Source organism: Petaurus breviceps, unplaced genomic scaffold (genome assembly GCF_028583685.1).
Source record: "Petaurus breviceps papuanus isolate PSGF00001 unplaced genomic scaffold, PetGlider_PUasm1.0 138, whole genome shotgun sequence".
Lineage (NCBI taxonomy): Eukaryota > Metazoa > Chordata > Mammalia > Diprotodontia > Petauridae > Petaurus > Petaurus breviceps.
The window spans coordinates 20,254,330-20,270,980 of record NW_027185694.1 but is presented as its reverse complement, the minus strand read 5'-3'; the positions used below and the strand labels follow the sequence as shown (position 1 = coordinate 20,270,980).

The following is a 16,651-nucleotide window of genomic DNA, read 5'->3' as shown; positions in this document are numbered from 1 at the left end:
CAAAAAGAAAAAAAAAAAAAAAAAAAGGAATGCTTCAACCCTCCCTTGCCCCAAAGTTGCTGCATTCTGGCATATGCAGTTATCTTTCTCTAAGTAGCTATTTCATGTGTCACTTCATGCCCATATTGAGAACCATGCCCCATATTGAGAGGCTTCCTCCATGTATACTGCTTTAGGATAATAATGTTTTCCTGGCAATATATATTAGGTGACTTAGGACAAAAGATGACTTTTATCCAGCTACTGTGTAGGGATTTTAAATGTTAATGCGTGATTGGCTATTTGTAAAGCTAACTTGATTAACTTAAGTGCCCATTCTTTCTGTCAAGTTCCAAGATGTTGACCACTGGTCTAATGCTATTCCACCCTCCCATTTAAAGGGCTTGAGATTTTTAACCCATGGCTGCCAGTAAGTCTTGTAACTGGTTAACCCATGTCTCCTGAGATAGTTTCCAGATCTCAGGACATGCTATACAGACGCTCATACTGGTGAAACAGGTAGGGCAGATATTAGTATTTCAGTTTTACAAATGAAGGAACTGAGGCAGACAGACCAATGTCCCCCTGGTCCTTACACAGCCTTAATGTTGACCTGCACTCATGGCAGTATAAGATTGTGGAAGGTATGGGGAATGATTGTAAACCTCAGTCCTGAGGCTCTCATGCTAATTTGACCTCTTCTAAGATTTCTAAATTTTTTTAGAGGATATGGAGATATCATTCCTTTTTATCTGTTCCCTCCCTTACTAAGTACATTCTGCCTTCCCTGTTAGGAAGCTTTCTTTATTTCTTTTTTTTTTTTGGAGGGGAGTAAGTGTGTCAAGTGTCTGAGGCCGGATTTGAACTCAGGTCCTACCCTGGAGTCAGGAAAACCCGAGTTCAAATCTGACCTCAGACACTTGACACACACTAGCCGTGATGTTGGGCAAGTCACTTAACCCCAATTGCCCTGCCCTCTCCCCTCCAAAAAGAAAAAAAAAAACAAACCCAGGGGCAGTTAGGTGGCACAGTGAATAGAGCACCGGCCCTGGGTCGGGAGAACCTGAACTCAGGTCCTCCTGACTCCAGGGCCAGAGTCTATACACATGCTCTATACACTGTACCACCTAGCCGCCCTGTTAGGAAGCTTTCTTACTCTTTATTTTTTTTCTTTCTACAAAAATTAAAGGTGTAAGTGAAGGGCTTGCCAGTGGAGGATCTCAAGGGATGCCTTAACCTCTCTTCTGACCTCCATTCTCACATCTCTAATTGCTTACTGAACTGAATGTCCACTCTACCTTGCATCTGCTGCCCTGCCTGTTTTCAACTCCACCAAATAAGGTGCCCCTATGCTGGGTATTCCCTGGTGTCCCATCTCTCCTTCCATTTCCCTGCCTCCTTTTTTGTATGTTGTCTTCCCTTTTAGACTGTAAGCTCATTGGAGGCAGGGACTTGTCTTTGTTTTTATCATATTCCCAGCATTTAACACAGTGCCTGATAGGTTGTAGGTACTTAATACATGTTGATTGGATTGGATGTCCTGTAGACATCAAAAACTCAAAATGTTCAAAACTGAATTCATTCTCTTTCCCCAAAAAGCCCTTCCCCATTTTCTAACTTCTCTATTACTGTTAGAGGTAACACCATTCTTCTAGTTACCCAGCCTAGGTGTCAGCCTTGACTTTTCTGTACCTCTCAATACCCCTATATAATCTTTTGTCAAATCCAAATCCTGTCAGTTCTGCCTTTGTCACATCTCCCTTGTATGCCCCTTTGTTCTCCACAACCCTAGTACATCTCTTCATTGCCTCACATCTAGACTACTAGACTAGTATGATAGTCTTTTGGTTGGTGTCCCTGCTTCCCTCCAGTCTGCCCTCTCTTCAGCTGTCAACCTGATCTACCTAATGTGCAGGTCTGACTGTGTGACTCTCTCTATTCAATATACTCCAGTGATATAAATCCATTAACTCTTAGATCGAATTTAAAAATCTCTGTTTGGCTTTTAAAGCCCTTCATAACCCAATTCTTTCCTATGCTTCCAGTTTTCTTCCACTTTACTCACCTCCATGTACTTTTGTGATTCATTCAGTCAGTAAACATTTATTAAGCACTTACTATATGCCAAGGACAGTGTTAAATCCTGTGGACACAAAGAAGGCAAAAGACAGCCCTACGCTTCACAATCTATTGAGGGAAACAACATGCAAATCACTGTACCATCAGGCTACAGCTAAGTTAAATTGGAAGTAATTAATAGAAGGGCAGCTATGTGGCTCAGTAGATGGAATACAAGCCAGGAATCAGGAAGACTCATCTTCCTGGGTTTAAATTAGGCTTTAGATGCTTACCAGATGTTTGATCCTAAGTAAGTCACCCTGTTTACCTCAGTTTCCTCATCTGTAAAATGAGCTGGAGAAGGAAATGGCAAATTACTACAGTGTCTTTGCCACAAAAACCCCAAATGAGGTCATGGAGTCTTGCAACTGAAGACTGAAAACAACTGAACAGTGCCAGAGGGGAGGCACTGGAATTAAAAGGTATTAGGAGAGGGTTTCTGTAGAACATAGGATTCTAACTGGCACTTGAAAGAAGGCAGGGAAGCTAGAAGGCAAAAGTGAGGAGGGAGAACATTCAAGTCGTGGAAGACAGACAGTAAAAATGCCCAGAGTTGAGAGAGAGTGGTGAGTGTAAGAAGACTTGAAAGATAGATGAAGCAAGTTAGGAAGGATTTTGATTGCCAAAAAGGGGATTTTATACTTGATCCTGGTGGTGATAGGGAGCCCCTGGAATTTACTGAGTATGGTAGGGACCTAGTCAGACATGTGCTTTGGAAGATCACTTTGACAGCTGAGTGGAAGATGCACTAGAGTGGAGACACATTTGTAGCAGGCAGACCAACCAGCAGGCTGTGCAGTTGTCCAGGTATGAGGTGATGAGGGGCTAAACCAGGGTGCTAGAACATATGGGAGAGATATTACAAAAGTCAAACCAACTGACCTTGACAACAGATTAGCTATGGGGAATGAGGGATTGCAAGGCTGGGCAACTGGGAGGACAAATTAGGTTTCCTTCCCACCGACAGTCACCAATCTAGATATAATCCTGCTTATTCTCTCCATAGGCTTCTCTTGTTTGTGTTTTCAGAGATTTGCTTTCTCCTTTCAGGAGTGATAAATGGAATCAGTAATCAGTTTAGGTCATGGATGAGATGTAGTATGGTTTGGTTGGCCCCATATGCCAATAGCTTTTCCCATTGTCTTATAGTTCATTTTCCATATTTCTTCTTTCTTGCTCCTTCTAATATTTGTTTACCACTTACCATGTACTAGGTACTGTCTCATTGTCTCCCTTTCCTCTTCAAGAATCTGTATCATAGTTTAGGGATAAAGATTTAGGGTGTTTGTGAAATGGGCATTTGGATCTGCCTCAAAAAGTTGGCAACATTTGACTGATTATAGTAGTATAGGCTCTTTCCAATAAAGCCTTTTTATTACAGATCATATCATTAGTATAGGTAAGCCACAGCCTTTCTCTGGGCCTTAGTTTTCTTATCTGTAAAATGAAAGGGTTAGACTAAGTAATAAGGTTCCTTCCAGCTCTGTGGACTCTATGATCCTGTTTCATTTATATTTGTTTTAAGAGTATACCATCAACACCCTCATTAAATCCATGATATCAAAGTCAAGGTGTAGGTCTCCTGTTCAAAAATTTGAATATCCTGAATACTAGAATGTGACAGAAGGACCTAGATTATGCTAGTGCTGGGAAGACTTGGGAGCAATGTCTCCCCAAAGGCATAATGGGATTGGCCTGGGCACTCTGTCATAAACTGGTAGGAGGGAGAATGCAGTGTTGGATTAGATCACGAAGGTATTTTTCCAGGGAAACAGAACTGAGCCTTAGGACAAGGGTGTTAAAGGGCTTAAGGGAAGCTTAAGCCACCTGCTGGAAGATGGACAGGAACTGAATTCAGTACCATCTAGTTTGCATGTTATCTAAATAATAGGAGGCCACAAACCTCCCAGAATCCTAAAGAAGGAAGCTAACTTTTTTATGTGCCTGAAAAACACTGACCTGTTTCTTTGTGACATTCAATACAGGCACTTTTAGTTTGAGGAGCTGTGTGGGTGGGGGGACAAGTGGATGCAAATCTTGGAAGGTTCTTCCATCTCTGAGATTCTACTGGTTTTGCCATTTCACTGTCTTCTTTACCTTTTTCTTTTTTTTTCCTGCCCACCCTTTTTCTGAAATCTCTCTTATTTTACTAGGTATAAATGTAATTATCACTTGAGCATCGGTAGAGCCGTCCCTTCTCTTTTGCAGGAAGCTGCTACACCTTTACACGTTTTTGACTCCTCCTCGGTTTAACTTGGATGATTCGCACATCCACAGGAAGACCCATCTAAGTGGAAAGGTTTGTGTGCCCCGATTGTGGTCCTCATTATCCCCTGCAATGTCACTTACATCCGCCTTCTCCGTATTTAACATTCCCACTGAATCAGAGTATTGTAATTGCCTTCTATGTAGTATCCTCCCTCTCCCATTGTCTTCCTGATTATCCCACTGCACCATTATATATCAGTCATATACTCAGAATCTTTAGTGCCTCCCCAATGCATAATGAAAAAGACCAAACATGGCATTCAATTGTACTTCCCACTAACTTCCCAGTCATCTCACATTATTCCTTTTAATATTTTATGCTCTACCCAAGATAGAACTTGCTTTTTCCTGATTTCCTCTCTCAAAACTTTTTTTCTTCACATATTACCTTATACCTGGAATGCCCTTCCTCTCCCATCTGTCTGTTGACTTCTAACTCATCTTCAAGACCCAGCTCCTCCACAAAGCTTTACCTGATCTCTCCCAGCTAGAGGTGATTTATTCTGTCCTCTTATTTCATAGTGCTTTTTACTCTAATGCACTGTTTTCCTATATATATGTATGTATGTATATGTCTGTGTGTGTGAATGTTGTACACACACACACACACACACACACACAATATGTCAAATTTACTCTCCTGTATTATAAAGTACTTGAAGATAGCTGGAAAAAGTACTTGGGATACTTAATCCCATGTATCTTCCCTAATACACTGCACATTTTAAGCACTTAATAGAATTTCGAACAAAAGGGGACTTTTTTCCTTGGATTCATTATGACATTTAAAGTTATGATATAGGCATGAGGAAAGGTGAAGTAAAAATCTAAGAAGCCAATTGTGAAGCTCCAGCTGATGTTTTGGTATCTGAAAAATCACAAAATTCATCTCTAAAAGACAGGACAATGAGAAGGCCGGCTGCCTTGGAAAAAGAACTGAGATAAAATTCAGGGTTATCTCTGCTTAAGTCCTGAATTAAGCCCAGAGCCTTGACTTCTGGTCTGCTTTCCTGCTGGTTACCTCCCAGTTAGTTTAGTTGTCTAGGAGACAGTGAGATAGCTCTGTGAGGGGGTTAGGAGAGGGATGCATATGAGGAGCAGCTGTTCAAAGTTACCTCACATAAGCACAATCTACAATCTAGTCTTCAAAACTGTAAGTTCCCTGAGAAATGAGGGATCATACCCTCCCCTTTCCTTGGTGCCATGCACACAGTAGGCACTTAATATTTGATAAATTGAATAAAGCTTCCAATTTCATATCCTAAAGTGCCCAAGGTTCATTTTCTAAAGGGAATATAAGTAGTTTTGATTTCAAGAGTCAGTAACATGAGACTTGTGTCTTAAAATGTCCCTACTTGGCTGCCACCAGCTTATAGACCTGTTCATTTAAGTCTCATTCCTTACCTGTTCCAGTGGCTATAAAGTATTCAGGGAATTGTACTACCCGTCTTATTAACTGGAACTGAAAGTCCACTCTACCTCACAGGAGGTGCTGAATGAGAAAGGATAATACATTAGTCAGTCTTCAGGTCACTTCTGGGCCCAACTTACAGGTTCTGAATGATTTTAAGGAGACAAGAACCTAAGACCTATTCTGGAATTGAGTTGTATTTTTAGGGTGGTTGGTCTTAGAACCAGCCTGGCTTCCTGAAAGAAATAAGTGAGGCCAAACCTCTTAAGGCCCCTCTAACTTGGTAGTAGGGGGAAAAGTACTTCCTTTGTCATTATGTAATACCCTTGGGGGCATTTTAGGCAGGATCAGAAGCTAGGGTACCTGTGTGTGGTTCTGTTTCCAGACCTGAGTATAACATACTGTGATTTCCAATCTTGGCCAATAAATCATTTTTTTTCCCCCACAGAGCTCCTTGTCCCTGGGGGCTGAGCAAGCCTAGAACTCGATCTGATCCAGGAAGATGGAGCAGTATGAAACAGACAGGATCAGGCCTTCCTGGTAGGTATTTTGGTCCTCTCCATGACAAACCCAGCATTCCATTTTGAACCTTTAACAGCCAGTCCCTGTTCTCCCTCTGTTGCTGAAGCCGACTTTTCATTGCTGTCTGAATCTAGTCTTGACATTCTGAAGAGCTTTCACTTTTCCTAATCTGAAGGATTGGTATCTGGTCTCCCTGCCTCCCCCAGTCTCTCGTGCCTAATCCCATCTCTTGACTCCCATCTCCTCCTCAAGATGCCAACCCATTTCCACCTGAATAGTTCCCTAAATATCCACCCAGAAGTAGTAACCACTATCCCCTCATCTCTTGTAATCATTTTGGAAGAGTAGGAGGGAACTGATGAGGAGTGGGATGGGACTACAATGGAAGGCCCAAAGGAGAGTGGAGAGAAGGCACTGGATGCGAACTGTGGCAGCGGGATCGATAAAATATTTATCTTTGCTCATAGCCGGCCACAGATCCTGCTTCCTGACTCTCCTTTACCAGCCTGTTCCTGAAGCTCCACAGATATCTCTCCCTATCTTACTCCACCACATTTAATAGTTTGTTTGGTATTTGTTATTCTCATTTCTTTTTCTAATCTTTTAGCACTAAACTGCTTTACAGTATTCTGATATTTTTGGTTTTTGATGCAAGGCCATCAGGAAAGATTTTGCTTTTTTTTAGAGAGTAGATAATAAACCCTCCTATAAGAAGGAGGGAACTTGGGGCGGCTAGGTGGTGCAGGGAATAGAGCACCGGCCCTGGCTGGAGTCAGGAGGACCCGAGTTCAAATCCGGCCTCAGAAACTTGACACACTTACTAGCTGTGTGACTTTGGGCAAGTCACTTAACCCCAATTGCCCTGCAAAAAGGAAAAAAAAAAAGAAGGGGCTACTAGAGCCTAGGAGTTAAGAGTCAGAACTGGTCGTCTCAATATAGGGGAGATGCCCTAAGGAGAACAGGTGTGAGTACTTTGGTTCAGTTCATACCCTGGCTTGCTGGTAAGGCCTGGGTGATGCCTTCCTCTGTAGGAATATTAAGAATAACCCTTCTGCCTCTTTTCAGTAGGTTCCCCCAAGTCAGACCACATGTGGTCAGTGCATAAAACTACCTCTTTTGGAAGTTAAAGGGTCTGTGTTGCCATCTACCATCTCAAGCCCATGATGTGTTGGATAATGGGGCAATAATCCAACCTCCTTGAGCAAGGCTTTTTGTTCTTAAGGAAGCAGCTTTGTTGCCACCCAGTCCCTACAGCTCCCTACAGTGCTTTAGGCCTCCCATCGTCCTGCTCATACAAAGTGGCAACACGGTTCTATGCCCTCTAATTTCACTTTGATCCAAAGGAAACTACCAAATAAGGTCTTCTAAGAAAGAGAATGGAAATAAAATAGAGGGGAGAAAAGAATGTGGAAATAGGGCAATATTTTATACCTTTTGCCCAAAACTTTTTGAAGTTCCTGTAAGCTGATGATTTGGATTCTCCCAAGTTCTCAGGCCTATCTTCCTTCCTTCAGCAATGTTTCTCCCACTTTCATTGATGGTTTCATTTAAACACAATATAGATTTTTTCTTTGACAGCACAAACATTTCATTCAACCCTCCTTTCCCTGCTGCTGCCCATTTCTTCCTAGGTCTTTTTAGGATTTTCCTCCCATGTGGGTTTCATGATGCTGAATCAAGTTGGAACCAGATCGGAAGCCTTTCCCACACTGCAGGCATTTATATGGTTTCTCCCCTGTGTGGGTACCCTGATGGGTGATGAGGTTGGAGCTTCGACTAAAAGCCTTCCCACAGTGTGGACATTTATAGGGTCTGTTTGGACTGTGGGTTTGTTGGTGCTGGAGGAGGTTAGAAGCCCGGTTGAAACTCCTTCCACAGTCTGGGCATGTGTATGGTTTCTCTAGTGTATGGCTCCTTTGATGAGTCAGGAGGTTGGAGCTCTGGCTGAAATTGTCCCCACATTCAGGACATCTATAAGGTTTTTCCCCAGTATGAGTTTTCCGGTGTCGACTCAGGCTGGTGCTGTGCTGGAAGCTCTTTCCACATTCTAGACAACAGAAAACCCTCTCAGAAGTGTGGGTGCGCTGGTGATGGACCAGATTAGAGGGCCTGGCAAAGCTCTGGCCACAGTCCCTACAGGTGTAAGGCTTCTCACCAGTGTGAGTACGATGATGTTCCACAAGATCTGAGCTCTGTCGGAACCCTTTGCCACACTCAGGACACATAAAAGGTTTTTCACCAGTGTGGGTTCTTTGATGGCGGATAAGACCAGAGCTCTGGCTAAAGCTTTTCCCACACACAGGGCATCGATAGGGCTTCTCCCCTGTGTGAACCCTGAGGTGAGTGTTGAGATTGGTAGCATCACTGAAGCATTTTCCACATTCTGGGCAGGTGTGGGACCTTTCCCTACTGTGATCTTTCTGATGGGTGGACAGACTGGTGTAGTCCCCAAAGCTGTCCCCACACTGAGGACACTGATGTAGTCTCCTTCCAGTGTGCGTTTGTTGATGGGTCAGAAGGTTGGACTTCAGACAAAAGCTTTTCCCACAGTCAGCACAATGATAGGGAGTTCTCTGGGGAATGGATGCTTGTGGAAAGGGGCTGAGGAGGAAAGGTTTCAACTGTTTTTCCCAAGAAGTGGTTTGGTTCCATTTGTTCTCCAAAATAATCCCATCAGTCTGATCTAAGGGAAGCCCTTGAGGTTCTTTAGCCCCAGGACTTGGGGAGCTGACTTTGGCCAACCCAGCTGAAGGCGACATGTGAGATTCCTGATTCCCAGGATGGGCCCCAGAGAATATCCAGTCAGATCTCTTTTCTGGAAGTCCTTCTCCCATTAGAATTTCCTCTTCTTCCGTGTCTTTAGCTCCTGGGGAAAGAGACAAAACAATCTGGGCTATTCCCTCCTTGGGCCCAATGGGAAGTAGACAGAACCACATATGTAAAATGAGATAATATTTGTAAAGTGCTAAGCAGAAGGCCTACCACGTAGTAGGCAATTAATAAATCCTTGTTCTCTTCTCCCTCTCCCTATATATGAAAAATCACCATAAATAAATAAATAAACAAAAGCAAATTAGAAAAAAAAATTAAAAAAGAAAGAAAAGAAAAATTACTATTCATAATTTAGTCAACTTTCTTTTACCATTCCCTAAGATTAGTCCTCTGCTTCAGACAGTGGTCTATGCACTAGCTTGGAATACACACTGCTTACTCCTTCCTCTGTCCTGAAAAGAGGCTTAAGTTAGAGCCAGGAAAGTGGAATTCTGTCCTGGCTTTGCTACTTGCTGGACATGTTGCCTTATCTAGACTGCCATTTCCTTCTCAGTTAATTGAGATGGCTGGACTAGATCTCTAAGGTTCTTTAAAGTGTTAATATTCCAAATACATTTTGCTAATTGTCCTTTCCATTCAGAATCCTTTCGTCTCTTCACCCTACTCATCTTTCAAGACCCAACTCATGACTTTAAAACTAGATTTCAAAGGTCATCTAGTCCAATTCCCTCATGTTATAGGTGAGAAATATGAGGCTGAGAAGGGTTAACTGATTTGCCCAGCATGATGACCCTAGTAGTAAATAGGAAAGGTCAGATTTAAACTGAGTTTCTCTGACTCCTCATCCAGAGTTCTTTCCATTGTAGCACACTGAGTACCGTTGGTTTCACTTCTTCCACAAAGGCCTTCCCACCTGAGCCTACAGTGAACTCTCCTCTGCAGCACAATCTTTATTGTCCAAATTTCTTTTTAAGGATTTAATATTTTACTGTTTTGTTGAGCTCCTTAATGGTGGTGATTGTGGGGGATATAGCTGCTAGAATACCGTATTTGGAGTCTGGAAGACCAGAGTTCAAGTTCTATTTCTGACACTTAGCTACGTGACTTTGGGGAAATTACTTGTGTTCTCAGTCTCAGTTACCTGATGTGTAAAATGGGCGTAATAAAACCTACATCAGATTATGTGAGGCTCAAATGAGATTATATCTGTAATTAACCCATTAATTATTATACATTTCATCATATGCTTACAACAGGATCTAACAGTCCTACATAGAAAGTATTCTTTCAGTAATTATTTGCTGAAGGAATAAAAAGCAGAATATTGAGCTTCAATTATCTGATTGCAGCAAATGAAGACTGGTTCTATTGTAGGTGAGATATGAAGTTAAAGGTCATTGGAGCTGAGGAATCTCTGAGGAGGCAGAGTATGTGGCACAGGATGAAGGGTAGGAATAACCAAAGGGAACATGATGCAGGCTCTCAGAGCACTGAGTGGGAACTCCTGTCCACATCCCTCTTTTCAGGATTCCATGGCTATGCTCTCTGTTCTATTTAGAAAATCAGGTTTAGTGTGGTCATTGGAAACCTGCGGGAAGAAAACAGGTACCTTCTAGAGTCCAGATCTCCTAGCAGAGGGGTCTTCTTGCCCCACCCCTTTTCTCCGTCGTTCTAATTGCTGCTTCTGTCAGCCTAGTGCAGTTCCTCTTTGTCCATTTGCATGCTTAAATTTCTAGATCTCTCTCCTTGCTACTGTTCATAGTAAAAGTAGAAACAAGTTGGGGAGGGGGAAGGCAAAAAAGAAAGTGGGAGTGACATAGTACTTTATATTCTTTCACTGCTCCTATATTGATTTGAAGGCAGAGGGACAAAGGACTAGGTACCTGAGTGCCTTGGACTGCTCTCGGTAGGGAGGGTTTGAGGCATCTTTGAATAATTAAAGATTAAGAAGTCATAAAACATGTCCCCATATCTGCTGAGGGCCCATAGCCAGCACTCTACTTTTTCTTTCAGTCCATCAAAATGACATCAGCAGAAAACAAAGAAGTAACACTTAGGGAGAACTTGCCTCTTACAAGATCTAAGTCCTTCCCTCCACTTCTCCAAGACTCACTGTCTCCAGGGAAATTAACTCAGATTACATGTGGGCATAGATAGAATAAGGAGAAATTCTCTTTTGGGGATAAACTAATCTGAGATAATTTTTGGTTCAACAGATTGTAAAGTTCCTTAATAAAGAGTAAACTTGTGAACTATATCTTGGTGTTGTTGGCTGCTCAGCATTTCATGTTAGTTGAATCTTCTGTTTCTTCTATTCCCGGATATATGATCGAAGGGTTTGAGTTTCTTTTGTTTTGTTTCTGGAAGGTGGTGGTGGTGGAGAAGGGGAATGAGTTAGAAGGGGAATGAGTTAGAGAATGACCAAGCAGAGATGTACCTCCACCCCACCCCAGCCCCCCATTCTGTTGCAGAGAAGAAGCTTCCATCCGTTTTCTGTTACACTGTATCAGTAGTGGAAGTGCAGTTATAACAATGTCAACACTAACAGCTTATACGTGTTGATAGTACTTTCCTCACAACAACTCTGTGAGTTAGGTAGTTCAAGTCTTATTAATGAGAGATCGAAGGTTTAGAAGTGCTTTACATACAGTATTTTGTTTGATCCTCGCCAGAGGTTGGGGAGCTAAATGCTACGGACTTTATTATCCCCATTTACAGATAAGGAAACTGAGGGGCAGGTGGCTCCTGTGGACACACAGCTAGGACAAGCTAAATGTTGAAGGCAAAATCCCATGCCCAGGGCTCTCCAGGGTCAATCCTGGGCCCCCTCCACCTCACTATCATGAGAAAGGGCTCACATCCCAGCTCTGCCAGCAAATCGCCTCGGGACCTCTCCGGGCCTCAGTTTCCCCAAAGGTTAAATAGAAAGAAGGGGTTGGAGACTGATCTCTGGTATATGAGCGATCGTTTGAAAGGTGCTCTTCTTTTAATTCTCAGCTACAGACATACAAAGGTGCTCAGTATTACTCACGGGGCAGGAGTGATGACAATGTCCCGCTCCAGGCTCAGTCAACTCGGTCAAGCCTGTCAGTCCTTTCCCGGCTGAGCATGCGCACGCCCGCTCCCAGGCGGTGCATTGACACAAACTTACCGTACGGCAATCAGACCCTGTCGGAACTACAAGCGCTGCGTTCCTACCCGGGCTCCGCAATTAGTTTTTGGAATTTGCTGAGGGCGAGTTCCTTCCAAAATCTCTGGCCTCAGCCTCCACGATGTGGAGATTTTCCTTCTTCTTTTGCAATAGGTTTCATTGCTGAGGTCAGGGGCGAGCTATCTGGAATGATCAGAACAATTAACCGGAAGCCTACTGCATGATCATTCCCCCGTTTAGAAGCATTTCCTGCCATTCTAGGGTGATGGATGTTGCCCTCGCTCTGTGGTATCCTGACTTGTTCAACCTTTAAGGCAGGGCAGTTGGGGTTAAGTAATTTGTCCAATGTCACACGACTAGTAAGTGTTAAGTGTCTTTGTCCGCATTTGAATTCAGGTCCTCCTAACTCCAGGGCCGGTGTGCTCTATTCACTGAGCCACCTAGGCCCCCCTCCATCCTCGTGTTCTTCCTTTCTAATGACAAGCGAAGATGCAGGAATGGATGGTTCTGGGCTGTTAGTGAAAGATCTGGATGGGAGGAGGTTCTGGAGTTGGTTGAAGGCAGAGAAATCCATATAAAAGTACTTAACATATCTTTTTGGAGGGGAGAGAGATTCGGACTATCCATGCCACCCACACTGAAGGTGCAGGGGCCACTCACGGGCTCAAAAGCTTTGATCTGCCCTTTCTCACCTGGGCCTCTTCGTCCCTCCTTGGCCAGCCCGGCGGCCCCTTACTCCCAGGCTCGCTCAGAACTCCCAAGCTCAAGCCTTTTCCTTCCTTTCCTCCCTCCTTCTCCCTCCCTCCTCCAATGAATCCACCCAGAGATGAGATTCCATATTCAGGGTAGGAGCTAGATCTGTAGATTTCCTATTTTTAACGTTGTTGAGCAGTAATTCATATCATCCCCTGATTTAAATTCAAAATAAAATCAGTGCAGCAGACCCCCGGCAAGAGGGAGATTTTATAAGCATTTTCAGTGCCCCCTGGCGGCAAATGGAAATATTTCCACTTTTTAGGGGCCTGTGCCATACATATTCCGTATTACATAAATCTTCACAAATCAATAACGTTTCTATATAAAAAGAACAAAACAAAAGAAACAACATCTATGCGAGTCTTTTGTGTACTTTGGGGGTTAGTCCTCAGGTATTTTAGGCATTTTATAATTATTTAGAATGAGATTTCCCTTTTAGCTAGTTGCTAAAGGAGAGTGCCACTTGCTGGATAGCTCAGATATTACACTCCTTTGTTGGGTAATATTACACAATGCTTTTTTTTTTTTTTTGCAAGTTTAAGGATGGCCGACTGTTTTGGACAGTCGCTATTACTGCAGTTAATCACAAACTGTCACACATACTCTATAAATGTGGGAAACTGCAGTTGGCATATATGTATATACACACAAATATGTATACATATACATAAAGATACACACATTCACATATATATCAGGTGTCATTGCTTTAGGGATTTGAGGGTGAATCTGCTTATTAATTTTGATATCAGAAATCTCTCAAATGGCTCTGTGATTGTATCACTCAGGACATTCCAACAATGCAGATAGTGTTAATATATGATCGCCAATCCCATATGACTCTTGTCCACGTCTTCCCATAAATTCACCACAGAGAGGAATTCTATTCTATGTGCTAGACAACTTCCTTAATGTCCCTTGACATCAAGAGGATGCCAATGGAAAATTCATATTATATACCTGTCATCCCTTGCCATGTGACCAGCCCATCTTCTTTGGGTAGCTAGGTGTCATAGTGGATAGAGTGCAGAGTCCGAAAGACCAAGTTTAAATCCTCCCCGAAATACTTAGTAGTTAGTTGTGTAGCCCTGGGAAAGTCATAACTTCTTCCAACCTCAGTTTCCTTATCAGTAAAATCGGGATAATAATAGCACCTACTTTACAGGGTTGTTATAAAGATCCAATTTTCTATCTATATACACACATATGTATATATTTATATATAGGATGTATTATGTATACATACATGTAAAGCACTTCACAAATCTTAAAATACTTTATAAATGTTATTTATTATTGTTTTCTTACTATTATTAACTTTCATGATAACATCTTTTTACTCCTATAAAGTTTCACACTGGTTACAGGCTGCATCACATCTACCATTTATGTCTCCAATGCATTCTTTTTTAAAATAAGTTTTTATTGATATTTTCTGTTTCTTATACCACCATAGTATCCTATTTATTTCTCCCCTCCTCTGAGAGCCATCCCATATGACAGATAGTTTTTTTAGAGGGAAAACAAAAGCACAACTGATTGATACATTAAAATGTATTAATATATGCAATGTATCAATATGCTATAGTTCCTATGTATTTTTGTTGTGTTTACTTCACTCTTCATCAATTCATATAGAGCTTTCCATGCTTCTCTGTATTCATCATTATTTCTTATAGCAGAGGAATATTACATTATATTAATATACTACAATTTTTTTAACCATTACCCAATTGATGGGCATCTACTTTGTTACTAATTCTTAATTATCACAAAAAGTCCTGCTATACATAATTTCGAGTAGAGGGGACCTTTTTCTTATTCATGACTTCTATGGGATATATCTCTGGTTCAAACGGTGTGGGTGTTTTAGTCATCTTATTTATATAATTCCGAATTGTTTTCCAAAATGGTTGTAACACTTCACAGTTCCACCAACAATGTATTAGTATGCCTGTCTTCCTACAACCTCTCCACCATTCACTGTTGCCATTTTCTTTTATTTTTGCCAATTTCCAGGGTGTGAAGTTAAACCTCAGGGTTTTGATTTGTGTTTCTCTTATTATTAGTGACTGAGAGAATTTTTTCATGTGGTTGTGACTACTTTTGAGTGCTGTTTTTTCCATATCCTTTGACTGCTTGTCTGCTGGAGAATGGCTATTAGTTGTGTGTGTGTGTGTATATGTGTGTGTGCTTCTTGTTTATATATTTTACATACCAAACCTTAATTAGAGAAATTTAATACAAAGATTCTTTCCCATTCCATCACTTTCCTTCTTACCCCAGATGAATTTATGTTGTCTGTGCAGAAGCTTTTCACTTTGAAGTAAAGAAAATTATCTATTTTATCTTTTACTGTTGCCTCTATATCTTGTTTGGTTAAGAATACATCTCTTACTTGTAGCTTTCCAAAGGTATGTGATCTGTTTCTCTTCTAATTTTTAAAAATAGCATTTTCTTTAATCTTAAGGTCATCTATCCATTTAGAATGTTTTGTGGTATGTAGTGTTGATCGAAGTCTAATTTCTGCCAGACTGCTTTCTAGTTTTCCCAGCAGTTTTTTTTAACTAAATAAGGAATTTTTCCCTAGGTAACTGATGTCTTCCACTTTGTCAAAAACAGGAATGTTTAATTCTATTGTTTCTGAATCTTCTTTGTCTAGTCTGTTTTTTGGTCTAGTCTAGTTTCATTGATCTATCTCTCTATTCTTTAGCCAATACCAGATGGGTTTGATGACTGCTGTAATGTAATATAATTTAAGGCCTGGAAATGCTATTCCTTTTCTGTCCCTACTTCCTTTCCTCATTTCCCTTTTTATTCTAGATGTTTTGTTTTTCCAAATGAATTTTATTGTTATTTTATCAAGCTCTGTTAAATATAATTTTGGCAATTTGATTGCTATAGTATTAAAAGTGTAAATTAATTTTGTTGGTATTGTTCTTTTATTACATTTTTGACAACTTAGCCATGAGCATTGAATATTCCTCCAAATATTTAGAGAATATTTAAAATATTTAAAGAAATAAAGGAAGCTTTGTAATCGGATCCATGCCAATCTTCTGTGTACTTTGGGAGGTTAGTCCCCAGGTATTTTATGCACCTTGTAATTATTTAGAATGGAATTCCCCTTTCTGTTGCTTCTGGTGTTTTGTTCTTTTTATATAGAAATGTTATTGATTTTTAAGGATTTATTTTGTAGTCAGCAACTTTGCTGAAGTTATAATTGTCTTAATTAGTATCTTTGCTGATTCCCTTAGTTTCCATGACCTCCTTCAAGACTCAGTTCAAATCCCATCTTTTCTGGCTTGTGTAGAAAAGGCTTGCATTCTTGGGTAACATCATCCTGCATCCAGGCAGAGGACCTGGAAGATCTATTAACTGTCATTATTTTCTAAATCCATGCCAGAAGACATCTAACCCATTCAAATTATTCTCTACTTAGGCCAAGGAGTTTGCTTTTTAGTGTTTTTATTTTATTTTAAATAAAACCATCCTCCTCTTCAGAGGCCTTCATGGGCCCTTTCAGCTGCCAATGACTTCTCTGAGATTGCCTTCTCTTTATTTATCTTGCGTGTACTGAGTGATTTGTGTGTTGCTTCTCCCATGAGAATGTGAACTTCTTGAAGGCAGGTTTTTGCCTTTCTTTGTGAACCCAATGCTTTACTAAATGCTGT

At 41.2% G+C, this 16,651-nt stretch overlaps 2 protein-coding genes and 1 long non-coding RNA gene across 8 annotated transcripts in view; 1 reads left to right on the top strand and 2 right to left on the bottom strand.

The window, feature by feature from the left end:
* LOC138176303 (uncharacterized) overlaps window positions 1-16,651 on the bottom strand; it is a 55,815-nt gene that overhangs the window by 2,046 nt on the left and 37,118 nt on the right. The window lies entirely within an intron of this gene.
* The window catches only part of ZNF205 (zinc finger protein 205), a 57,031-nt gene that overhangs the window by 24,149 nt on the left and 16,231 nt on the right, over window positions 1-16,651 (top strand). For all 3 annotated transcript variants that reach the window (XM_069107010.1, XM_069107020.1, XM_069107003.1), the window contains 2 exons: window positions 4,306-4,396; window positions 6,225-6,316. The gene's annotated coding sequence lies outside the window, so the exon portion shown is untranslated. The remainder of the gene's footprint in view (window positions 1-4,305; window positions 4,397-6,224; window positions 6,317-16,651) is intronic.
* On the bottom strand, window positions 7,704-12,450 carry LOC138176281 (zinc finger and SCAN domain-containing protein 2-like). 4 transcript variants are annotated; one of them, XM_069107066.1, is made up of 3 exons: window positions 12,102-12,178; window positions 10,680-10,822; window positions 7,704-9,164 (listed from the first exon to the last, which is right to left on the bottom strand). In XM_069107066.1, exon 3 carries the CDS (start codon window positions 9,130-9,132, stop codon window positions 7,936-7,938), a length of 1,197 nt encoding a protein of 398 aa, XP_068963167.1. In that variant the 5' UTR covers window positions 9,133-9,164; window positions 10,680-10,822; window positions 12,102-12,178; the 3' UTR covers window positions 7,704-7,935. The 4 variants fall into 4 exon arrangements, 3 of the variants coding, with proteins under 3 accessions (XP_068963167.1, XP_068963176.1, XP_068963158.1); XM_069107075.1 differs by lacking the exons at window positions 10,680-10,822; window positions 12,102-12,178 and adding an exon at window positions 12,222-12,450; XM_069107057.1 differs by lacking the exon at window positions 10,680-10,822 and having other exon boundaries at window positions 12,102-12,240.